Source organism: Halichoerus grypus, chromosome 5 (genome assembly GCF_964656455.1).
Source record: "Halichoerus grypus chromosome 5, mHalGry1.hap1.1, whole genome shotgun sequence".
Taxonomy (NCBI): Eukaryota; Metazoa; Chordata; class Mammalia; order Carnivora; family Phocidae; genus Halichoerus; species Halichoerus grypus.
Genome location: NC_135716.1, coordinates 7800474 through 7827165, shown reverse-complemented (window position 1 = coordinate 7827165; position 26692 = coordinate 7800474). Strand labels below are relative to the sequence as shown.

At 51.1% G+C, this 26692-nt stretch overlaps 1 protein-coding gene across 7 annotated transcripts in view; it reads right to left on the bottom strand.

Moving 5' to 3' along the window:
- The window catches only part of ZFAT (zinc finger and AT-hook domain containing), a 199637-nt gene that overhangs the window by 140023 nt on the left and 32922 nt on the right, over positions 1–26692 (bottom strand). For 6 of the 7 annotated variants that reach the window (XR_013447667.1, XM_036086345.2, XM_078071973.1 and 3 more), the window contains exon 3: positions 18278–18532. Coding sequence is in view for 6 of the 7 variants with exons in the window: in XM_036086345.2 (XP_035942238.1) it covers positions 18278–18532 (255 nt within the window). In the remaining variant the exon portion in view is untranslated. Of the gene's footprint in view, positions 1–16783; positions 17087–18277; positions 18533–26692 lie in introns of those variants that run through there. The other variant, XM_036086346.2, reaches the window with a different exon arrangement.

Here is a 26692-nt window from a genome sequence, read left to right as displayed (position 1 = left end):
GGAACAGATCGCCACAGACTGGGGGGCTTGCCAACAACAGAAGTCTGTTCCTCAGGGCTCGGGAGGCTGCAAGCCTGGGATCAAGGCAGACTGGGTGCCAGGTGAGGGCCAGCTTCCTGGTTTTTGGCACCTCGTGTGTCCTCACGTGGAGGAAGGGGTGAGGGGGCTCCTGGGGCCTCTTTGATGAGGACACTAACCCCATTCATGAGGGCTCTGCCCTCCAGACCCAAGCATCTCCCAAACGCCCCACCCTCCGATATCATCATCTTTGGGGATTAGGATTTCAGCATAGGAATTTGGGCCGGGGGACACAAACATCCAGACCCCAGCAGGCTCACGTAGAAGAAATACAGTCGGTGCCAGAGGCAGTCCTGGGGCACAATCTTCCCCACACCTGCCCCTCGGCACCTGTTGGCTCGTCCTTCTACACCTCCCTCTCAGAGCAGATTGTCCGGAGCAAGAGCGTGGCTCTCCGTGGACAGCAACGTGAGGGAGCCCCTCACCCGCACATTCTTGCAACGAACAAAGCCCTCCTCCTCTGTTGAGAGTACTTGAATCCTTCCCAGAACATCCTGATTTGGGTTTGGCTTTGTTTTTAAGACTTTTAACACCCCTGCCATGCAAACTGAACAAATACATAACATGACTTGCTCCGCTAGCAACAGTTAAAATCTAAAATGTCTTGGGTAATGACACAGCAGCACGCGAAGAAGAGCAATGGCAAAAACGTCTGGGGGCCGCCGTAGAGTCATGACCCTAAAGATCGAGGGACACATGGGTGGTAGGGAGTCACTTCAGACAGCTGCCTGTCATCAGGCCGTTACCACCCCACCAACTCAAAGGCAAGCTGTCTACGCAGGCAACCAGTCTGGGAACACGGACCCCTCACTATTACCCACAGACAGCTTCATGGTGACCTGCTGAGAAACGGTCTGGCCTGGACACATGTGAGGCCCTCTGAGCTCCGATTTATTAAGTTGGCTTGAAAAAGTAAATTGTAGACAGTCTCAACCGTGACTGCCGTGCGCAAATCCATTGCCGTGAGCCTTCCAGGAAACGTAAGGCGAAGGGCATTCTGCAGACAGCCACTCTCCGAAGTGACCCGACCAGCCACTCTTCACCTCGGGCAAAGGTGACAACAGAAAGGAGGCACGGCATTAGGGACATCTGTCCCTGCCTCTTCCCCAGGCCGCCTGCAGCTCGTCTCCCCCCGCTCCAGTCTCCTCCCCGGTGCTTCTGGATGTGACGTGGCCATGCTGCAGCATGCAGGGGTCTGGTTTCCAGTCCGTGACAGTAATAATCGGCACTGACCTCCTAAGGAACTCCCCTGTGAAGTCCCGGCCCTCCGCCCACGTTTGCCACCCAAACTCTCCCAGGACTGTCCGTCGTTCGGGCACGCTAGCTCCAGACCCAACACTACTGGAACCCAAGGCCAATTAAACGACCAGGCTCTGCGGACACGTTCACTTTTATTTTCAGGACTCTACCCGATTGTGACTCAGAAGGGCCAAGGCAACTGTGGGTCTGACTTCAAAGCCTTTCTCTTCAGTCTGTCTGCCTGCGTGCCCGTTACCCTCTCCTCACTCTGGTTAAGTATTCATGTCAAGCACTGCTCTTCTGAAAACAGAATTTCTATCTCTGATAGCAAGTTCAACAATAATTTTCTATCACTTAATAAAACATTCTCTTTGTAAACTGACATCTCACTCTTCTATTTCTAGATCTTCTCAGTGTCCATCCTTCTTAAACCAAACATCATTTCTGCACAAAAGAAATAAAGATTTCCTTGGAATTATCAAAGGACCACAGGACGTATCTGTGCTTTACAGTCACAGCTCATGCAACAGACCCTTTGGAGTGCCAGGCACCATCCTAGGCACTGAGGACACTGTGCGTACGAAACAGAGAAAGATCCCTGCCTCCTGGAATTTACATGCTAGCAGGGACATTCGGTTATCTTTAAACCATGATAAATAGGTAAATTACATGGTATGTTAGAAGGTAATCGGGCACGGGCACCTGGGTGGCTCAGTCGTTAAGCGTCTGCCTTCGGCTCAGGTCATGATCCTGGAGTCCCAGGATCGAGTCCCACATCGGGCTCCCTGCTCAGCAGGGAGTCTGCTTCTCCCTCTGACCCTCTTCCCTCTCGTGCTGTCTCTCATTCTCTCTCTCTCAAATAAATAAATAAATAAAATCTTTAAAAAAAAAAGAAGGTAATCGGGCACTTAGCAGCTGGGCAGGTCCAAATGTTCAGTGTGGAGTGTAGCGCTCTAGTTCTGATCTAACAAATACAATGCACACAACCATTTCCTACTGATGAGGACAGTCACTGTGATGTGGCTTATTTACTTGCTGGCTTGGTCGTGTCTGTTCCCCCCGTGATGTGAGTGCACTGAAGCACGGCAGGATTTAGCCCATTTTGCAGGATGCCTAGGGATGCGATAAGAGTGGAGAGCCGGCAGGGCCTCACACTTCACCAAGCAGGAAAGTCAGCCATTCGTTAAACAGAGAACAAGTGAAGGCCCCTTGGGTGCCTGGCCCTGTGCCAGGCTCTGGGGACAAAGAGAAGAGCCAGGCCCGTCCCTGCCCCCAGAGAGCTCCGAAGCTCACCCACGGACCACCGCCCCACCCCTTAGCACCTCCACCCCCCCTCGGTCCTCGGGCCCTTATGAAGTTGCTGTTCCGCAGCCCGTCACAAAGATCAGACTCAGTGAGGGAGAGAGCCGACAGAACCAAGAGACCCTCCCCCAGCAGGTGGCAGACCCAACATCACACCTGAGTCCATCTGGGTCAGAGCGAGGGCTTCCCGCTGTCCTCTCCTGCCTCTGATGGGCGCAGGAAGAGTTTACACCGAGTACATGGACAGGAACCAACTGAAGAGCCATGCTCCATGGCGGAGGCTCATGTCGTCCTAAGTGGCTGAGAGGGCAGATGGGCCTCGCCAGTGGGCCGAGAAGTGATCTGCACGCCCATCCCTCTGCGCTGTCCCTGGGGAACAGGTCCAAGGTGACAGGTGCTCATGTACCTCAGCACCCACACACTGCCCCTGAACAACCTCTCTCCTCCTAGCCCACCTCCCTCCATCGGGGGCCGGGCCCAACTGTGCAGAAGGCCGAGGGGCGACAGGCTGGCATTACTCAGTGTACCCCCAGTCGAGCCCCCGTAGGCAGCAAGAGGCCATTTGCTCCCAATCACGTCCTGCGCCCCCCACCCACCTGCCACACTAAGCCCCTGGTGCAACAGATTGCCAGGCCAGCCCCCTGCACCTGGGGCCGAGCATTTAAAATCCCACCGTGGCAGGATGGTGGCATGCCCAGTGCTCTGCAGCCATGCTCCCTGCTAGGAAGAGGCAATTCTTGGAAAGTGAAGAGAACCAGAGTTTGGGTTCTGTTCACACAGGGAAAGACCGGTATCTTCCCTGCACCAAGATGGACGAAGGCCTCTGGCAATACACGAGGCGAGCTAAAGGTAGCTGTTGGATGACGGCAGGATGCTCACACCAGGCTGACGCTGACGGGTACTTGGGGATCATTTACTCACCCTTGTTTCAGAGAATACCCAGTTGACCCCCTGGGCCAACACAGGGTGCCTGACGGGGAGTGGCCGGCAAGCCAGCATCTTTTAATGAACAGCATCGTGTGGAAAACAAAGCCACTGATGGGGGTTGGAGGAAGGGAAGGCCCAGATCACCCCTCAAGGCTTCTACGTGCTCTTTTTAAGGGGAACCATCGTCTAAATATCCTGCTTTGTGTTCGGGTGTTAATTACACAATTCTAAGGTAATATTTTGTCTTCAAATTGTACAAGAAGTCTAAAATGTCTCCACTGAGCTCTAGAAAAGGCTCTTGATCCAAAAGAAAACAGGATGTAATTTCGGTGAGATGGATAGCTGAAATCTGCCAGAGGTGCTTGAAAGCCAGCCTGGACCGGATGCCATCAAACCCCAGTGGGTCTCGAAGGCCCGCCCCCGGGGAGGCCCGCCCGCCAGGCCATAGGAGGGAAGGGCAGCGTCAATCCCATCAGCAGCACTGAGGTTCCCACGGAAGCACCTGACAGCGGTCTGAGTCTGTCTGGCATTTTTCCTCTGGTCAACGATCACGAGAGACAGAGAACCTACACCGCCACAGTAACACCACCTGCTCTTCTGCACGGTTACCTTACAGTTGGCAAAGCCCGGTCCTGAGCATTAGCTAGCACTTGCAACTCCACTATCATGTGCACCATGCGCCTCGCTTACCAATCTTTCCACGTTTCACTTTGTGCTCCCAGGCTCTAATACATGTGCTCCCTCCACGGAGGGGCCCTTGTCCACCCACTTCGCACCATGCTGCATCACTGAATCCCAGTGTGACCCTCACTGCATTAGGATGGTGCTTCTCGGGTGTTTGTAGTCACAAGACGCTTTTCAAGTGAGTTATTTAAGCAATTTCAATATAAACAATCGATGAAGGGCGTGACTTCTCTGGTTAAAGCGGGAGGGGTCCCCCTCACCACCTCCCACACCACCCCCCCCACCCATCCATCCTGAGCCACAAGCACCTCTGAAGGGCCCCGAAAACAACTTGAACACTAGTGGATGAGGCTGCACGAGGAGGGGCTGGGTCAAATACCACTCCAACTACAGTCGTTGCTCTGAGTGGCCACAGCAGAGGGCAGGGTGTGAGAGCTACAATCTGCCTTTCAGCGGGATCAGTGGGGAACTCTCTAAACGCAGGGTCTGAATGTGCAAAGCACAGAGCGAGTCACTTCGAGGTTCGAGCAAGGGAAAGGTGGCATGGCGAAGCACGCACAGTCGTCCCTCGGGACGTGCGTGCGGCCGTGGGGCTAATGCCCACCTCGGGTCTGGGGCTGGGCTTCCCGTTCTTCGTGCTTCCGTCCACTGCGTGCCTCACTGAGCCCCCAGCCCGTGCACTCTGCCGACTCACTGCCATTCTGGGAACTACCACTTTTAATTTCTTGACATCTGTGCATATTGTTCTTCAAGCCCAGCACATTAACATAATTCTTTGTATTTCATTTCCTTTCAAAAAGACGGTGTTTAAAAGAGCAATGGCACAGCACAGAGTGGAATGCGGACGTAATGCAGAAGCAGATGCTCACACACACGTGTGCACGCCACAGTGCTGAGACCCCCCCCAAAACGTCTACAACCGGGTCTGGTGCCCACATATGCAGGGAGGCGCTCTGACTACAAAACCAGGGGCGGGCTTGCTTCTGGAGCAGAGACCAAACATTTGTTCCATTCTAAGGGTAATGAGCAAAAATCCAGAACCCTCAGTGCTCTAGCAAATTCCCTCGAGGTCCCCTCCATTCTTCCTCCAGCTGCCTGTGAGGCTCCCACAGGAGCTCCACTGCCCTTGGGCTTCCCCCCGGGTTTGGCCACTGGAGGCGGCAGCAGGAGATGGGGCGGGGGGCGCTCCAGCCCCAGGCTCCCTCCCTGCTGCCTCATCTGAGGTTGTTTCATCCCCTGCCACAGGCTGGCCCATGGAGCTCTGGAGACCACTCTCCCCACTGCCCTTATACCCAGGGTGTTACCACCACCTCGCGACCCCGCTGTCCACAATGTCCCACAGGACCTAAACCTTTAATAAAGGATCCCTTTACTACGCCCTCAAGTTGCCAATTCAAGCATGCCATCTGCTTCCTGCCCACATCCACGATCCTTTCGATCCCCCTAGATGGCTCCTCTTTCAACCTCCATCTCACCGGCAGGTAGCACGAGCCACACTCCCAAGCCCCAGGACCAGGGGCCTCTATCCCAGCTTCCTCTCCCGTCACCTCCCTGCCTGACTTACCATCGCTGCCTGTCCTCCTCCCCCTTACAGGCAGCCTCCTGCTCTTCCCATCCCTCCGGATGCTCAGCAGCAGGGTCCTCAGGAACCTCCACCCAGTGGATGCCCCATCCACTTGTGCCCTCATCTGCAGATGGCCCCAAGGCTAGGGCTCCGGTCCAGCCCTCTTGCCGGCTCCACAGCCTGATAGATAATATCCCTTTGCACACCCGGAGTCCACCAAACTCCACACATGACCGGAAGTAACAAGTCCTCTCTTCCCCAAACCTGCTTCTCCCTTGGGTTCTCCAGATTGACAGGGCCCATCCTCCACCCTAGCACCCAAGCCAAAACCAAGACCACCTCCCACCAGCTCCCTCTGGCTTCCCACCCACTCCAACCTCTGCCCAGGCCCTGGCAATCACACCTCCACCAGGGCTCTAGAATACGTCCACTTCTTTCCACTCCCAAGGCTACTGCTGAATTCAGATACTGTAGACCCTCAAAAGGACCACTGCCCCAGCCCCCCTGCACCATGTCCCACTGACCACATGCGGCTGGGGGGCTCCTCTGAGCCTTGAGGAATGCTGATGTCTCTGCCAGGGCTGGCACTCCCCTCCCCATCCCCTCTTCCCCTACCTTACCTCCACCTCCACCCCTACTCCTCGGAAGACAAGGCCCACATGGCCTTCCAAGCTCAGCCCAAGCCCTCCCTGACCACCACCCTGACCTCCCAGGCTGCTTCCACAGCAACTTCTCTGAGCTCCTTTCAGACCCTGTTGGGACCTACACAGGTGCTCCTCGCGCTTACCTCAAAGTGCTAGTATCATGTTCTGCCCAGACCACGAAGCTCGGAGCAACTTTGCTATACGAACTGGTTTACCTGCCATCGCATCGCCAACAACAACCATGTGCCCAGTACACAGACAGCGCTTCTCATGAATCATGAATGACCCACAGCAGAGGTTCAAAAAGATACCCATTTTTCTCAGCCCCTAACCACACACCACACACACACCCCCTTAACTCTGCTGAGCTTCTCTGACCTTACAAAGAAAAACTAAGCCCCTCTGATACAAGATCTCCTTGTTCCTTGCTCACCATCCCCCCCTGCCCCAGAGGGGTTCCTTTGGGAGGGACACTGTTCCATTTTCCAACTCCACACGCTTAGCAGTGGGATCCGTGTCTGCGTTTGTATCCTTGAGTTCCCCACAGGACTTCACAGAGTCCCCTACAGATAACAACACTCAAACCAGGCAGATTGACTTGGCAAAGGGCAGGTGAAGAGTTAAGTGTACATGCAATCATACATTTGAAGAAATTAGCTCATATGCACTCATTTATAATTAACACTGCACTAATATTCTCAAGTACCTATTCTAAACTGCCCAAGAACTAATTAAATCTCACAACACCCCAGAGAGTGAAGTGTTATCAGCCACATTAATAAAAAGCTCAGAACAGCTGTCAGAACAGCAGACTGATAAGGGATTATATTCTGAGACTCCGGCACCAATTCACTCCACACTGCTAAGACAGCAGTTTCTGGAACTTACTAGCCCACGATCACTCCACCGGACCTGCTGAATACACATCGCTCCTGCTTTTGCTCATCCCCTGAGGCTTTCCCACAGATTCCCGGCTGTCTTGCTCTGAAGGAAAGCCAGGCAAGCACCTGCTTCCAGCAGTGCCCCCACGGAGAGACAGCCATGGAAAGATGCACAGGACAGGCACGAGGCCTTTGTCTTTAACGTGACCCGTTCTCACCACAGGATTGCGCCTGCAGGCTTGTGCCCCAACCGTCGGAAAGGAAATGCCTCTCACCTCCTGTCCACACACACAAACGCCGTCATCCTTACACATGGAGCTCAGGCCCCCTCCTCAGGAAGCCCTCCAGGATGTAATGTGGTCCTCTCCTGCCCCTCTGCACGGGTTTGGCCCTTCTGCCATCGTCCATTATCTATTCACCTCCCTGTTCCCCTTTTCAGACACGCAGCTGCTCAAGGGAAGAGACTCATCGTACTCAACTCTGATCCCCAAAGTCTGGCTTGCCGCCCAAAACAGCACAAGCCCAGGAATCAGGAGGAAAAAAGAGAAGAGAATCCGCCTGCTGTGGGGATCTCAGCCCTCGGCTTCAGCCGGCCTCCTTGGCAGCTCACAAACACCAGGCATAAAAGCTTTGGGCCGTGGGCCATGGCCACCCATCCCATTACTTCTTTTTTTTTTTTTTTATTGTTATGTTAATCCCCATACATTACATCATTAGTTTTAGATATAGTGCTCCATGATTCCATCCCATTACTTCTTAGCAATCAGGAGTTTTCACGGGAGAGAGAGTACTCCTTTTCAAATGGGGGCCACAAGCATGGCAGCTCCCTGTCTTGGGAAAAAGCATTCATTAGAGTGGAAGCCCCTGGTGCCACGGCCTCCATCACGCCCTATCAAGGTCCTCCACGCCAGGACTCAGCAGGCAGCCCACTGAACTGCACACAGCAAGATGCACTGGAAGAACAGACTTCCCCAACGCAGTCCGGACAGCCTGCATGGCCCTCGCTGCCCTCCAAGATGCTGAACAAGGAAGTCCTCATTCAGAAGTCCTGCCATACAGTCCTGCTGAGGTGGGATCTTGTCAGTCCCCAAAACCCCCCACACCCCACCGCTGCTACAGAGAAAGGCTCTGAGTACCCCTGGTTGCCCGAGAGACACAGCAAGTCAGGAGCAAGAGATCGGGGTGCACAGGGCCAGCTCTACTTCTGACTTCTGTGTCTCACACCAGGACACTTCATCCCCAACAGGACTGGAGGTTTTAATTCAGGGGACTCTGGGCAGGGGGGCGAGTAGGAGGCCCAGCATCCCAGAAGACAGCCAGGGCTTGAGCTCAGAAGTCTAAGGGATTCAGGTAATGGCCAGCTGGCCTGGGAAAACTTCCTTCCCGTGGCAGAGCCTCTTTCGTTTCATCTGTAGTGAGATGGCAGCTCCAGCCTGGCATCCGGCAGGAGGATCAGAAGAGACACTCCGCACCATGGCAGCAGCTCCCACAGCTGGGTGTGCACTAAGAGGACGCATCAGCCTCACCGTGGCGTCCAGCCGGGGCCGGTGAGCGCCATGGTCCTGCTGACCTGGGTCTAGGATTCCTCAGACCCATGGATGTTCTGGACAGGCTTGCCTCTGGAAATTCTGGGAGCACATAAACAGACATCTGTAAAACTTAGCGGCCTGATTCGTACCCATCCCTGGGGCCCCCTAGAGCTCCCCATGGGCTCCCAGCTATAGGCCGCACACTTTCTTCCCTCCCTAAGGAACTCTGATCACATATCCTGTTATCATCCATCTGAACTTCAAGTATCAGAAGCCAGTGGAGTAATGAAGGTCGCGCACAGGTATTTTCACTGGGCAGACGTTTACCAGCTGCCTCCATGGGTAAGGGCTGGCCCTGGAGAGAGCGGGCTGGCTGGCTGGCTGGCTCAGGGCGTGCAGGGGGCTCTCTAAGAGAAAGCTGCGTGCCTCAAAGGAGTCAGGAGACAAGTGGGCACAAGCATGCAGAGCAGTGGCCCAGATAGCAGTCCAGTCTCAGGGCAGGGGCAGGCAGGCCATAGGAGGATGCTCAATAGGAAAGCGACAGGTCACCTTTGCATTCGACACCACTCTGTGAAGAGGGGGCCTCGGGGGCCAGTTGAGAAGCGGAGCGACCACTCCCAGGGCTGTGGCTAAAAGTGCCTGGGAGTGATGAGAAAGCTAGACCTGGGGCAGGGAGGAAGGTCAGTGAGGAGACCGGGCGCCCCAGAAGGGCTCAGGGGGCAAAAGCCAGCAGGGCTTGGTGACCATTCGTTTAGTCTGGGGTGAGATCAAAGTTGGAATTAAGGGTGACTCAGGTTTCTATCTCTGATGACTGAAAAGCACCAGCAAGTGAGAAGTAACTTTCATAATCAACCATCTAATACAGGTGGGAAAATGGGGACGAAATCCAAAATGTAAAGAACACAGAGTCCAGAAATGACCATGAGCAGCTGTGGATGGCCAGACAGCAACATGTACAGGGACCTCAGCCATGTCATCTGCCCCCTACCACAGAGAAATGCACGGGGAAGTTAGAAAAACTAACCTTGAGTTTGCTGCCCGTCAGACTCTGTGCAGCCCTGGTTTCTGCTCTAGAGGACTCGTGCATTTACTGCACTTTGTGTGTCGCCAGGCGCTGGTCTAAACACTGGAAACGGAGAAGAGAAATGAGATACCCACACAAAGTGCCTTACACACACTGTGCCAAATCCATAAAGGAGCAGAGTCTGGCTCTAGATTTTGGCAAAGAAAGGAGAGATACAAGTGATTCCATGCCATGTGCAGGGCACCAGGCCCTGGGATCCTGCCTGCTGAGCTACCAGCGTACGGGGAGACAGACACATGGACCGACGCTCTTAACTGGGAGACACGCATGGCGGGGGGTGAGCAGCCTGGGCTGCTGGGAGGCAGAGGCCAAGAACAAGGACGCACACACCAAACCAGCCTGCAAAAGGAATGAGGCCAGGAGCTGCAAGTGAGTGGGAATCTGCTGGCACATGAGAGGGCCCCAGGGCTCAGGGGCTGCGGATGAGTGTGGCTATTCAGAGGACCGAAGGAAGCAGGTCTTCCCAGGCAAAGGGAACAACGTACAAGAGAGAAAGAGCACAGAGTCCTGGGGCCTGCGGAAGTTTGTCATGGAGACGCAAGTGGGCAACAGGGGCGGGGTGCGGGGCAGGGGGGGCAGCTGTCAGGTTTATACATAAACGACCTAGCAGGTTCGGGAGGGGCTCCGACTGTGAACAGGGGCAGGCGTGCCGGCCTGTTCCCGGGGGAGGGGTGGGACGAGCCGCACTCTGGAGAGATGGTTCCAATGGCAGAGAGAGCCAGAGCTCACGCACCCAGGGCCTGAAACACCCCACCGCTATCTGGGAAGGAAACAGAATTCCTCTTTGCCTTTCCGACAGCAGCCTTGTGAATTTTATATTTTACGTATGTTTCACAATGTCTATAACAACATATTCTTACAGCAAATGTGTATTTGAGCCAAAATGCCTGAGCTCCCATCGCAGGCCCACCACTTACTATGGTGTAACAGTAGACAGGATGCTTGTCTCAGTTTCCTAATCTGCAAAATGGGGACAAAACCAATAACTACCTCATGGGCTTTTTATGAAGAAGAAATAAATTAGTATTTGTTAGATACACAGAATAGTGGTAGGCCTACAGTAAGGACTCTAAGATGGTTTTAAAATTTTAAAAATGCAACTTATTAGTAACTAAATGAGTATGTATCAGGGACGTGTTTGCAAATCACTGGTATAGAGAGAGCGTGGGTCGGAGCAGAAGGGCAGACCAGAGCTGTCACAAGAAGAGATGACGGGGTCTGACCCATATGAAAGGGAGCTGGCGTGGAGAAAAAGTCAACTGGCCATGGTAAGTGACCAATATGACAGGTGAGGGATAGGACATATGGATGGTGGGGCCAGTCACCAAGTTGGAATGGGGGGGAGGGGGCGTTAACAAGGAGCTAGACACTAAGCACAGCACCGAACATGCCGCATAGCTTACGCTGCCTATGGGTACGCAGCACCCGAACTGATCGCGAGCTCAGGAGAGGGTCGGGCCAAGGAGGACGTCTGCAGGCCACAGAGCACAGCTGGGGGTGGCTCCAAGGAAGTGGACAGGAGCCAGCAGCAGTCACCAGTGGCCATCAGCAGACATCTCCAGTTCTCCCCCTCCCTGGCGCACGGCAGGGTTGCACCTTCTAGCCCCCTGAAGTCAGTGGGGCTGTGACATCAGCTCTGGCCAGTGAAATACATGGTCGGAAATGACGGGGTCACTTCGAGGCTGATGGGAAACCATCCAGGGCTGTCCCCCCTTCCTGCACACTGACCAGCCACAGTCAGGGTGGTGGCTGCTCTGTCTGGGACCCCGAGTGAGCACAGCCCCCGAGGACCTGCAGTGGGTGTGCAGTCCAAGGGAGAACGCGAGCCCGGTTGTGTTAGGGCCACTGCCATGTGGGAGAGGCTTGCTCTAAGGACGTGACCTGGCCTACACTGACTGACAGACTCAGGGACAGCGACGTGATGAGCAGAACAGAAGCTCACAAAGCGGGGAGGGGCAGCTGGAGAGGGAGGAGGGAGTTAGGAGCACGAGGTGTCTCAGGGAGGGGACACGAACGTGCCAGGACACGTGCCTACACTCCCCAGCAGGCTGGAGGCCAAGTATGTATGGGGACCACTGCGCTGCATGACCTCCAGGCTTCCGTGCATTTGACTGGTCTGGTAAACAGTGAAACTGAGGTTTACAGACAGCAAAAGCAGTCTTCCCTCATGACACAGCTCTCCACGGAGAAAGGTGGTCTATTCAGAGACTGATAACTACCTTTCCTTCACACCTGCACATTTTCAAACACAGCTCACCCCAAACCGTTTTCAATCATAGTAGCTCTTACCAAATCAGCTGTTTTGCTAACACAAATACAGAAGGCACTTGAAATATTGTTGTAAAAAAAATCTCCATGAACATTATAGGTGCATCTTAGGTAGATCTTAGAATGCCTTGTCTTCTTTAGGACAGATTCAACAAGAATAAGAGCCAATTTTTGCAACTCTCCTTGCCAAAACTGACCCCAGAAATAACAAGCTTGGGAAGGTTCAGAAGTCACTTTTATAAAGTTGACATATTGATTTCTATAGGCTGCAAACGGTTTTTTCAGAAACACCAGCTGTTCCACATAATGGCACAAAAAAATCTTTTCCTGGTTTCTTTTACTATTCAAATGCAGCACAAAATAAATAAATGTTGAACACATATCAAAAGTATTATTTTAACTTGCCAGGGTTCAGCGTCGGGAAAGGCTTATGTTGTTTCCTTTTAATTGTTTTAACAAGCTAGAGAGTCAAGGTCAATTGTTTGAAATGTCACAAAACCGCTCTTTACCGCCCATGTATTAAAACAATTATGCAAGAATTTTCCAAATTGTAATGTTGTGCTTGGCAAACTGGGAAGTGTGGAGCGACTGCAGAGACGGCGGCCACAAGGCAATTGGGCATAAGGTCATTTCTGCATATTTTAGAGGCTTCCACAGGGCCCAGAAAGGGAAAAACGCCCAGAGTTTCTACCTTTCCATTTGCTATCTGTTAAAGTCCTTTTAAGGTCATTCAAATCAGTGGGATACGCGGCCATTTTCTCTACAGCTTATTACTGGAGGCAGCTGATAATCTTATTAGAAAGAGCTGCTCCCGTCTGCCATTTCGGGAGACACCACCTCACAAGCTACAGAGTAGAAAATAAACATCGGAACCACGCAGGGCGGGACCTTCGTTTCTTGTAAGGTTAGCAAAAAAGCTGACAGAAGTACACGGGAATGAATAAAATCTACATCCATGAGGCGGAAATGAGACTGGTCTGAAGGCACAGCGGGGCTGGCCATGGGGTAGGAGGCAGGTGCGGGGCTGCACGCACCCCAACCCTACCTCGGGTGAGACTCTGGATTATCCAGACTCTGGACAATCACCACCTCTGGACTTCAACTTCCTTGACTGTAAAACTATGAAAGTGAGTCTGAAAAGGGGGTTTTCTGAGCCAATCTTAAAAGGTCACATACCACGCGATTCAATGGATACAAGATTTTTGAAATGACCCGATTACAGAGCTGGAGAACAGATCTCTGGTTGCCGAGGGTGGGGGGGGGCGATTCTGCAGCAGGAGCACGTGTCCCCCGCGAGAGTGACCCGGAGCTGCACACACGCGTGTCACCATCGTGCCGGGTTCTGATGTCGTGCTGCACAGCTACGAACGATGCACCCCTTGGGGGAAACAGGGCTAAGGGCCCCAGACTCCTCTACACAATCCTCGCGACTTCCTGTGAATCTGTAATTATTTTCAAAATATGAAGTTTTACTTTTTAAAGGGTTTTCCTTAGACTTTGGACCAGACCCTTATTATTTTCTCTGTGGACCCTAGGACTTGAAATAGCTTATCTCCCAAATTGCATTTATTAAGGTAACTCCTTCGCCCGTGTTTACTGATAGAATTATCTTACTTTAGGAGTCTCACAAAACCATGATTTCCGGATGGATCAAAGACACGGGTAGTAAATGGAACCATACAAATCACAGAGGAATAGATAGAAGCATGTATTTTATTATTTGGGGGCACAGCTAAGTGTTCTCAGCTATGACGAAAAGGGCAAGAAATCTAAAAGGAACGTTCGACGGGAGTGACAAGACAGATACTTAAGACTCAGTGAAGTGCAAAAGGAAACAAAGTAAGGCCACAGATGAAATGAAAAGACAAATGATGAACTGTGGGAAATACTTTCTGTACGGTGACCCAAAGGTGCAGTAAAGGGCACAGGCGGACACCCCAAATTACACACAGAACACAGATCCCCGGTAACTCTGTAACCAGAGGGTCTGCTCGTGACCACACAGACGCCAATTCAAGTAATGAAAAGAAATCGCTGGCAGAAGGGCCTGGCAGGGCTGAGGACTGACAGCGCAGGATGAAGAGGACCAGGGCGGGTAGGAGCCGGTGTCGGGGAATAACCGACAGATGCTGTCTGCAGGGCAGCCTGGAAACGTGCGGGCGTGTCAAAATGTAATATATGCTCGTATCAGCCCAGCAATTACATGACTAGGTATTTACCTAAGATAATAATAGCATGAGGGTAAATATAATAATAAAATTAAAATGCAGGCTTAAGACCAGTCACCTGAGAGGTGGTTTGTGTTTTGTTTTTTTTTTTTAAATCAGGGAGAAAAATTAAAAGCAATCGTGAATGTCAATCGACTGGAAACTGATGAAGGAAAATGCACGCCCTGTGCATATGGTGAAATGCAAGGTGGCCTTTAAAAATGACAATAATCTACATTTACTGATTGTTTGGGGTCAGGAAACAGCACAGCTGCTGAACTGCAGTAGGTTCAGAACCCAGCCCCACTGCTTACAGGCTGTGTGATCTCAGCAAGCTCCTGAACCTCTCTGTGCCTCAGTTTCCTCGTCTGTAAAGTGGGAAAACACCAGTGCCTACTTCTTAGAGCTGCACAGCTACATACAGCACTCAGTCACTACTGCTGTGACTTCAATGAGCTAACAGCCGTAAGACGGTGATATCCAGAAAGTGCTATGGAACAGCTTGTTAAATAAAAAATACTGACATGAAAACTTTATCGGCCACATTAGTGAGTGAAACAAGATCACAGAACATGATGCATGACCCCATTTCTAAAAAACATACATGTACATAGAACTGAGCAGGATCTTTCTTCTTTCTTATACAGTGAGTCGATACACCTAGGCAGTGAGATTCTGGATTATTGTTATTTTCTTCTTAGTATTTTCTGTATCATCTCAGGTATTAAAAAGAAAAAAAAAGTCAATATCTAATAGGCACTCTCAGACACTTTTGGAATCTGAATTGGCTTGAGCTCTCGGGGTGGGGGAAACTTGACATTATGTAATATACTTTCTGACCCAGGGGTTATACTTCTGGGAGTTACTTCTACAAAAATAACAGTGGAAGTCTACAAATATACATGTACGTGGGTATGTATACACACCCACACACACACACACACACACATACACACATACACACATATATGCATACAGAAGCATTTATTAAAGCAATACTCACAGCAGCAAAAGACTGGAAATAACTTAAATTTCATCAATTGCAAACAATAAGACAGAAAAATAATGCCATGGAGCTAAACGGAAAGATCCTTTTGTTGAGGGTCTTGAATGCCCAGGAGCAGACTTTGTACTTTACTCTGAAGGGGAGACACTGAAAAACTTTGTTTCAGGAAGAAAACCCCAAGGGCAGTGCAGAACATCCATAGATCTGAGTGAATGTCTCAGGCTGCATCCAAGTTAGATCCAGGTCTGACCTCTGGAGGAAGAAGCAGCGGGAATGTTTTGCAAAAGAGATCCCTGATTTCCAACCGTAATTGTAAAAAAGCCCAGGAGTCTCCCACAGGGAGTCTGATGGGATAAATCATGTGAAGGCACAAAAACAAAACAGATCCGCAAGAAGACAGCACTGAATGAGCAGGGAGATTCAGACTCTCGGGACTCAGGCAGGTACACACGGAGCGGCTCTGAAGGCTACCGCTGGCGCCTCTGATTAAAATGCAACCACCACGGGGAATGCAGCTGGTGCAGCCGCCCTGGAAAACAGCACGGAGGTTCCTCAAAAAGTTAAAAAATAGAACTACCCTATGATCCGGTAATCACACTGCTGGGTATTTACTCAAAAAATACAAAAACACTAATTCAAAGGGATACATGCAGCCCTACGTTTACAGCAGCATTATTTACAATAGCCAAACTATGGAATCAACCCAATCGTCCATGGACAGATGACCGGATAAAGAAGGGGTGGTCTATGTATACAATGGAATATTACTCAGCCATCGAAAAGAACAAACTCTTGCCATTTGCAATGACATGGATGGAGCTAGAGAGTATTATGCTAAGTGAAGTAAGTCCGAGAAAGACAAACACCATATGATTTCACTCGTATGTGGAACTTAAGACACAAAACAAAGGGGAAAAAAGAGAAAAAACAAACAGAAGCAGACCCTTAACTCTAGAGAACACAGTGCAGAGGGGAGGTGGATGGGGGATAGGGGAACTAGGTGATGGGGATGAAGGAAGGCACTTGTGATGAGCACCGGGTGAGGTATGGATTTGCTGAATCACTGTATTGCACATCTGAAACTAATATCACACTGTTAACTATACTGGGATTAAAGTAAAAAACTTAATAAACAAACAAAATGCAACCACCATTAACTATCTGCGTGAGAAGAAGAGAGTAGGGGGTGTGCCTGGCGTGGGGGGCAACTCCATCCACCAGAAATTAGCACTTTGGGGGCAGGGAGGTATGTCCTAGTCCTTCTTCCCTCAACCATCTCACTTTTAAAAGTATCTTAATTTGCCAAAAGGGCATCGGGCTCTGAGGCCACGGCCCTCCCTACCTACGTGTCTCACACAGCAATGACTCACGCTCTGCCATGGGACAGCTGCCTTCTCGCTGACTTCTCTCGTCTGAATGCTCGTCCACGATGCGCATTCGCCCATGCAGCCTAGAAAGGGTTCACGGAGTCACCTTGCGAGCAGTTCTTCAAAGGAAAGAACAACATTTCATATTTTCTGCAGTTTGCACAGATGCTGGCAACGAGCCGTGGCCACCAACCTAGACGTCTGGTAGGTATCAGGTGATGAGTTGCTCAATTACCCCCCCAATCTGTGCGAGGATTTTGCACACCAATGGTCTTGCTTCACCGCTGGGAGGTATTTATCGTAAAGAACTTGAGAATGGAGGTTCAAAGGCTAGGTCCCCTTGCTAACTGAAGGACCCTGGACTAATGACCTGACTTCCCAGGGTCTAACTATCCTTATCTATAAAACCGGAAGGAGGACAACAGTACTGTTTCCATACCGCTGCGAGGAAAGTGACAGCTAACATTGATTTGTTGAGTGCTTTTCATACGCAGGTGCCGTTCTGAGCACTTTATAAGTCCTGCCTTATTTAATCCTCAAAGCAACCAGATGAGATAGTGCTGGGTTTTATTCCCATTTTACAGATGAGGAAACGGAGGCAGAAGGAAGCTGGTAACGGCTGGAGCAGCTGCAATTCAAACCCAGGAAGCCATATCCCAAAGCCTGTGTTTTAACCAGAACGGTCTCCCACGTGACGTCCTGAGCCCAGCACAAAGCACAGTAAGAACTTCAACTGTCGGGCCGTCTGAGCACTTCACAAGTGGCACAAGAACCAGACGACAGCAGAGCCCACAGCAGAGGCCCTCCCCTCTCCAGGACAGTGGTGCTACTTTATTCCCCCAAGAAGGTCGCCCAGGAGACGCGCTCTGCCACGGTGACGTCACTCCCCGCTCACCTGTGCACCCCCTTCAGCCTCTTTTAGAAGCGGCTGCAGAGCTGAAGCCTAGCCAGGATCATATGTGGAAGAAGCACCAATATTCCATTTGCTTCCAGAATGCCCGCCACAACCTAGCCCTCGGCCTCCGCTGGCTCATCAAGGTCCCTCATGGGGGCGCTGAGCATCCTAACGTCCGCACTTGTGCTCACACAGCCCCGTCCGCCCACGGAGACGTCCTCCCTCTGCTAATCCCAGGGCCACCCAAACCGCGACACCAGGTTCCCTCCTGACTCCCCATTGCCGAGGGCTTATTCCCTGCTCACATTCTGTGCTGTCCAACCCTCCTGTCCCCCCCAGAACGTAAGCTCACGTCTCACCCTCTATGCAAACCCCAGAGGCCCACAGCGGCACCCCCATGACTCACACTCTGTGGGCACCACCTATCACACGACACCCTCAATTCAGAGATGACTTACGGTCAAAATGAGGAACTTTTCCAGAGAGGTGAGACTTGTGTAACAATGCTCTCTTTCCACGTAGTAACTGACCCAGCAAAGCCTGCTGTCGGTACTTACGTGTCTTCCTAGGAAACGGACGCACTCGGCCCTCAGGCATCATACCTGCTTCTCCCTCCTCCTCGTCCAAATTCAGCACGATGATGCAGATGTGCTTCCTCAGCTGGCGCGGGTTGGAGAACTTTCGACAGCACTTGCTGCATTCCAAGCTGCTGGGAGCCAGGCCACTGCCCTCCTCGGGGGCCGGCGGGCTGTCCTCACTCGGACCCACGGCACTTCCTACCAGCAGCTCCTCCTCGGGGCTGGGCTTCTTCGTGGAGCCCTTGGGCCTGCCTCTCTTCCTCTTCATGACCGAAAACTCTACCAAGGAAACAAGAGGGCACAAGGTAGTTACACGCGGCGACAGTGCCGGGCACGCGCCCAACTTCCAAATGTGCGAATGTGTTCAGTTTCACATTTTATGAAAAACGGAAAGCCTGAAGCAGTTGCGGAAATTAACAGCTACAAGCAGTATCTTTAGTGCTCGTGTTGCTGCATCTACATGCTACCATGTTACCGATTTCCTAATATTCTGATTTAAAAATACCCGTTTGATAAGAACCCTTGCACATCTTCTCTCATAAAGTGGGGATGATTCTAAACTGTGACCAGCAGCCCCCCGGTTCACAAATCAGACCCCTAGTGAACCACTGACTCCACTTACACCCCGTTCTCAGAAAGTACTTAAGGACTTCTTCACAAAGGATTCGCAAAGGCTGCTTAGCTTTTCATGCTCTTAATGAGCTACACAACTATTCAGATTATTTCAAGGCATCATAATTATTACAGCCAAATTGTTCTGATAAAACAGAGAAAAAATAATTACAATCTAGGTCTACCAATTACAGGACTAAAGACAGTAGCAGTGTTTTTCGAGTTTCCTAGCGGCCTAGTGAGTTCAACGGCGTGCTCAGAGCTGCTCTAAAGCAAGTTTCAAATCATTTTTCAACTTGTATTTCTTCTTAATTAGCACTCATTTTTAAAGCATTCATCTCCAGAATGAAGGTGGGAATTAAGATGGGTGAGCAGGGTCGGGGAGCATCGTGCTGTTGGGTGTGTGAGGGTGGAGTGGCGTGGTCTCAGATGACGTGACCTGACAGGTACCCCAAGACATTGCAAGCAGGAAGCCAGCACCGTCTGGCTGATAACCCCGTTAGCGGCCTGTCTGCTGAGGTACCGCATTTCAGCAGTCCTCCAAATCTGAGCAGCAGAGGAGAAGGGGTCTTGGGTTCCAGCACCATCCTGGGAAAATGGTCACGTACAGAATGATGATGTGTTCGGGGCTCCTCCCTGCTCTCTCTAAGGCTACCGGTCCGCACAGGAAAGCATCATGCACACTGCCCACTGCTACTCCCATGAGGACCCTTTCAGTAGATCGTTGTGCTCCCAAATCAGACAGGGAGACCAGAGGAGAGAGGAAGGCAGGAAGGTTCTGGAGCAGAGTCTGAAGGGAAAGAGTGGCATGACAATGTGGGGTCTGGACAAAGGAGCCAGCTTTGACAGGGGGTCCCCAAGAACTCAGGGAGATCATGTACCAGAATGGGGGACGAGGTGGGGGGCTTGCAGGGGCAGAGCTCCTGCAGAGGTGCAGGGCCAAGGGGGGGTGGTCAACAATGACCGAGAGAGCCAAACCAGAGCCCTCCTGGGCCAGGGCAGCCAGCACAGTGCAGTGACTGCCTTCCCGCTCTGTCGAGGGGCGTGCTGGAGATGGGGTGGGAACAGGGGAGGGAAAAGTACTTAACAACAGGAAGGCAGAAGAGACCAGATGAGACGAACAAGGGCACGAGACTCTGGGATCCCACTGCCCGCACCGGATTTTACAGGAGAAAACAACAGCTGTGTAGACCCAAGGCCCAGCCGACAGCTATGGGAGGCTGGGGCGGATGGCAAGGAGAGGAATGTAGAGAGTAAGGACAAACGGCTGACCTCACAGTCATTGAGACTTCTCTCCTGTTACTCTGCACAACGGCATGTACTTGCGCAAATTACCAAAGCAGCAATGAGGAGCAGAGGAGCAGAATCAGTGGTGAGGCCCTCAGACACCTGCCGCACGTCACGTCGGCTGAGCTGCAGAAACAGGTTATGGAAGTCCGTGGCCCGGGCCCAACCTCCAAGAAGGCCTCTGCATCCTGCTGGGCAGATCAGCCTTCCTCCTCTGAAAGGCTCCAAGGATGCAGGTGTGGTGAAGGAGGAACCTTACCCAGAGTGGTCTGGCCTCTGCCCTCAGCTACCGGGGGTGACCTCTAGGGCCCCAGAAGGTCCTGCCTGATTGGAATGCCTGTTTGCGTGGGGGCTGGGGCCACCGACAGTCGAACAACGTGATTTATGACGGGGCTCTTCGACAAGTCAGAGCAGTTCTGACCTCTGGAGGAACCAGAGAACAGAGGTATTCATCTGAACCCACAGGAGGAGCGAGGGAGTAAAGGCCAGCCCCGTGGGCAGTGTGTCATAGAGCTGGACACCGAAGGCTGGGGTGAGCATCCCTGATTGGGAATACTCGAGTCCTGTCACATAATATAGCAGGAAGAAGGCAAGAGCATCCAGGACTCCACGGAGGGAGAAAGAGGACCAAAGGCTCCACATCTAGAACCCTCCCAATCCCAGACTTGACCCATGCATCTCTCCCTCTGGCCGGTTCTGACCTCTCCACTTTTTGTATAAAATGGTAATCGTAAGTATAGTGCTTTTCTGAGTTCTGTGCATCATTCTAGCAAATTACAAAACTGGAGGGAGTCGTTGGGGTCCCCCAAATTTGCAGCTAGCTGGTTCGAGTAAGGGTGGCCCCGGGGACTCCCAAGCTTGTGGCTGGGGTCAGCAGCCTTGCGGGCAACTGTGCCCCGAACCTGGGGTTCAGCACACACAGTGGGACACCCAGTGTTCTCTCCTCGGAGATGTGCCAGAGGGTGCGAGACTCTGCCGCAGTGCGTCTCTCTCCCCACAGACGGGAGACACCCTGCAGGCAGAGCCCTAGTCCCGACTCTCTGTTACGCCCAGCACCTAACCTGGTATCCTGCACGGCAGGCAGGTACGTTAAACTGGCGAGCCGTGCGCAATCTGGCTGTCAAGGAAGAAACACAAAATCAGCCCTGAAAGCTCTGGAAATCCTCTAACACGACGGTGACAAAACTAATCTTACATCTTGCTACATCCATAATGCATATGCTCAAGATCAATTAGTTAGCGAAAAATGAAATATTCATAAATGAACTTGGAATAATTTAAAAGCGCGGAAAATGAGTTGCTGCCGTCAACTACAAACACAAACATTTCACAGAACTGCTGAGGATTCTGGAACTGGGCAAGGGAAATCTTGTAACCTCTCAATCAAAACCCTGGAATGGGCTTGCCTTCCGTTCCCCTTCCTCCTCCGTGAATTCCCTGGTTCCGTCTGTCCGGGAACTCTGATTTGTCCTAAAGACATCTGCCCACTAAACCCCCTCTCCGTTCTTTGCCACCCAGATCCCTACACATGGCCCCCAGACCACAGCCTCCTGCTCCGGTCCTCCTCTTGTCTCACTACCTCGCTCTAGAACATTCCATCGTTCACAACACTCAGACCCGGCTTTCTAGGTCCTTCCTCACATGGCTCAACATGCACACGCATGCACAGCTGTGCTCTCAAGTGCTCAGCAATGTTCCAGACCTCCCTAAATTCGCACAGATAATCCCAGTCTTTTTATGTACCTGTACTGCTCCCCACCATCTGTGCCCACCTCCTGCACCCCAGTCAGACCCCAAGCCCCCTTCAAACCCTCAGGTCCTCCTCCACGAGGCCCTCTTTCCCCACCTGTTACACACCCTGAGGGTGAATTCCCAGAGCCCAAGGATGGCAAACAGAGCTGGAGATGCAGGAGACATTTAATAAGTAAATACATGTGGTTTGAGGGCAGGAAAAGAAGCCATTTCCTGCGTCCGCAGTTTCCAAAAGGAAGAAAGAGGTGAGCCACCATGCAACCTTTGAGCCCTGCCCCGACGCCATAGTTTGGGGACAACTTCCTCATAGTCAGAATCGTCCTTGCAGATCCAAGGCCAAAACTGGCAAGGGACATGAAGAATCAGCCAAAGGTTTTTTAATTCAATCAAAAGACAACATGAGCACCATGAAAAAAATAGCTCCACGTGACTAAAAATCTAATAACATAAGCCCTTCATTTGACCATCCCTAAAGTGCGCAAGGCCCTTTCCCAGTTCTTATCTCATTTTACCCCCATAAGAACCTTCAGAGATGGATGCTGCAAATGTAATTTCCTCAACAGGAAAAGAAATAAGGGACTCGAAGGTTCAAAGGGGTTGGCATGTTTTCCAGAAGCTACTGCTGAGCTCACAGAGCCAGGATCCGGGTTTCCCTCTCCCCTGCCCGGCTCTTCCCACTGGGTCATGTGGCCCTCAGGTCGGCTCTGGACACGTGGAAAGAGCCAGTGCTGCAGTGCAGAGAACACCAGCTGCAAGACCAGGAGACCAGACGTCCCGAGTTAAATCCGCCCCCCGTGAGCTGCCGTCTCTCGTATGAAAAATAAACACAGAACTGTCTCTGTTTTATAGTCCCTATAAATAAAAGCCATCCATTAAAATGCTGAGCATAGTACTTAGAAGGTGATCAATAAATGGCAACTGCTTATTATTATGGCCATCCTCATTAAAACTCTGACTTGGACGATTTCCCTGAAGCAACTATTACCTTCCCAAGCGGTCGGCCGCCACACCGTGTGATTCCTGACTGCACACCTGCTCTTTTCCTTACAGCACTCCTCCCTTGACTTCTTCACTTTGAAGTTTCTCACACACCAAGAAAGCCAACACGGATTTAGGGGCATCCACATTTCATGATGCTGGAGACCAGGGATAAAGCCAGCATCCTCACTCTGCAGCTCAATCCAGTCACGCCAACTCGAGAATTTAGGCAAATCCCGAAACTCTAACACTGTTGGGCCTGACAGTCAATCTCCCTGACATTTACTTCCAACGAGCCCAGGAAGCCACGGGAAGACAATGAATTATTCATCAGAAACGAGGGAGAGCGGGCCTTTGAGGTTTATGGGGAATGCAGGATCCCCTCCACGGGACAGACGGCAGCTAGCCCTGTAACACGGGGCACCAGGGAGGCGCCCACGCCTGCTCCCCGTGGAGGTACCAGCAACAAGGTGGAAACGTCCCGCAAACAGCAGCAACAGCGAGGAAGTAGCAAGCACGTACACTGCAGGCGCCCTGCGAAGCGCTTCACGGGCACTTCCCCGTCCAAACTCGGCAGGAAGCATCAGGATTACTCCCACTGTAGGGAAGAAGACGCTGAGGCTGGAGAAGATAAATCAAGTGGCCCCAAGACACAGAAAACTAAGTGGCAGAGCTAGGCTTTGAACCCACCATCTGCCTCAGAGCAGGTGAACTTCACATTTATGTCTGTTCAGTTAATTTCAGAGCACAGAAATAATACAATCTGACCTCTCCTCTACACTCTGCAGGAAAATGACAACAGTGTCACGGAGCTACAAGCCTCAGTGATCGACTCTTGAACCAGACAACAGATGGATGAAACAGAAGCGGGGGGCTACGAAGTGCATGGTGCGCGTACCACGTACTAAGGCATCACGTATTAACATGTATTTATCTCATTACCTTTCCAAAAAAAAAGGCTGGCACCTTACGTCCCTTTGCAGATGACAAAAGCCATTTGCCGATGCCACCAGCAGGGCCTCCACAGGTGTGGTGTAGGCGGAGCCCTTCGCGAGGCGCCACGGAGGGCAGGTGGGGGCTGATACCTGGGCCACACTCCACGAGCCAGGCTGAGCACTGGGCACCGGCTGCGTCCGCCCTGACCATGTCTTCTGCTCGTTCACCCAGAAAGAAAGCCTGTTACTAACTCACCAGCCCAGGATGGGGGCACCTCTTTGTAACCCGCACAAAAGCACCCTGTGTACCAGCCCCAGCCGTGGCAATCACAGGACAGCCCCAGGCCTGGAAGAGGAGTCTCCCTGAGCCCGGGATGGGTGCTCTTTAGCTAGCCCTACGCTGCTACCGGAGCAGATTAGAGACCCGGGTGTCAGTGGTTTCCGGAACACTGAGTACAAGAATGCCTGCGTACACTCAGAACGGCCTGGTCGTGGTAGCTCTCCAGGAGAGACAACACAGAGATTTAAACTTAGACACCAATTTCCACCCTCAGACTAGACTCTGTGACCTCCTCTTTAGCACCCCATCCTTGACCCCAGAGAAGTGCCTTCCCCGCTGCCCTGCATCACTGCCTCTGCCTACCGGCCGCCCGGCAGGAAGAACGCGCCATGCGCCCTGCGCTCGCGGCACCTGGCAGAGGTGCGTGGTGACTGAATGAAGAAGGGGGGTGCGAGGGAAGGCAGAGATAAAAGGAGAAGAGTTCCTATGGAAGGTCTGAAAGGGAAAGAAGATGGAAGACCCCGTGAGTTCCAGCTCCAGCAGGCCCCCGTCCCAGCCGCCATCGGGAGGAACAAATGTGCGCACGCACCCTCACACACCACTCACACCCAAACACACACCCACGCACATTCTCAGACACAACCACACACACACATTTTTCCTTGGACCGCAGCCAGAGACCTGATGGGGAAGAGAGGAGAAAATGAAAGGTTCTTAGGCAGACCACTTCCTACATGAGCAAAAAAGATTAAAAGGCCATAAAATAAACCAAAGGATTTAGGAACCTGCATGTTATAAAAGGAGACCAAAATGATAAATCAATTACTACCCAGTTAAAGGTTTAATTAAACCATTTCAAGTATCTCTCAACTTAAAATGAATTGTGAAGGTTAAACCTGAATAGAAATCATTAGAGAGAAACTAAGCTTCTGGAAGCCTCAAATTTTACGGACTCGCACAAAGAGAAAAAGGAGGACTTGGGAGTTCTTAATGAAAGACTTTTGAAGAAATGTTCTCGTATTAAGAGTCTGAGTTTAATTAAAGTCTTAAATACTTTTAAAAATTAAACTGTACAGGCAACTAATCTTCCAGTACACACACACACACACACACACACAGAGGAAATGTGTTCAAGAAAAATTTAAGTCAAAAGTAAATTAGTTAATAAAGGAAAATAATTTTTAAAGTAGCTTGGCAGTAAGAATCTGATTACACCCAGAGCAGTACAAGAGCAGACAACGCTGTCGGAGCAGCTGGGCCCAGACCCCACTCTCCCACCTACTAACCAGGCGACCGTGAGCGGGTGGCTGTGAGGCCTCCAGTCTCTGAGCCACATATTCCTCAATCATAAAACCTGGGCACCACCAAGGAAACGGAAGACACGGACAGCACGAGAAACCAGCAAAACCTAACACTTATCTGTGAGAATGTGCACCACCAACAGACTATAAGTTCTTCTCAACTGCACATGGAACATTCTCCAAGAATAAACCACATGTTAGGCCATAAATCGAGTCTCAATAAACGTGTGAGGGCTCAAATACATACATACAAAGTATGTGGGCTGAAATTAGAAATAAACAACTTCTTTAAAAAAAAAAAAACCCAATTAAGAAATGAGCAGAGGACCTGAACAGACATTTTTCCAAAGAAGACATGCAGATGGCCAACAGACACATGAAAAGATGCTCCACGTCGCTCATCATCAGCGAAATGCAAACCAAAACTACAGTGAGATACCACCTCATACCTGTCAGAATAGCTATTATTAAAAAGATAGAAAATAGCAAGTGTTGGCGAGGACGCGGAGAAAGGGGAACCCTCTTACACTGCTGGCAAGAATGCAAGTTGGTGCGGCCCCTCTGGAGAACAGTATGGAGGCTTCTCAAACAATTAAAACAATTAAAAATAGAACTACCCTACAATCCAGAAATTCTTCTAGGTATTGAAGAAAACGAAAACACTAATTTGAAAAGATATACGCACATCTTCGTTCATTGCAACATTATTACAACAGCCAAGATACGGAAGCAGCCTGTGTGTCCACCGACAGATGAATGGGAAAAAAAGATGTGTTTTGTATGTGTACACACACACACACACACACAGAGGAATATTTCTTAGCCATAAAAAATAATGAAATCTTGCCATTTGCGACAGCACAGATAAACCTAGGGAGTATTATGCTAAGTAAAATAAGTGTGAAAGAGAAAGATAAATACCATATGATTTCACTTACATATGGAATCTAAAACAAAACAAAACAAAACAGAACAGAAACAGACTCATTGTTACAAAGGACAAACTGGTGGTTGCCAGACGGAGAGGGATAGGGGATGGGTGAAATACATGAAGGGGATTAAGAGGTATAAACTGCCAGTTATAAAATAACTAAGTCATGGGGATGAAAAGTACAGCATAGAAGGGGCACCTGGGTGGCTCAGTCAGTTAAGCATCTGCCTTCAGTTCAGGTTGTGATCCCAGGATGGGATGAAGCCCCACATGGGGCTCCCTGCTCAGTGGGGAGTCTGCTTCTCCCTCTCCCTCTGCCCCTCCCCCTGCTCTTGCTCTCACTCCTGCTCTCTCTAATGAATA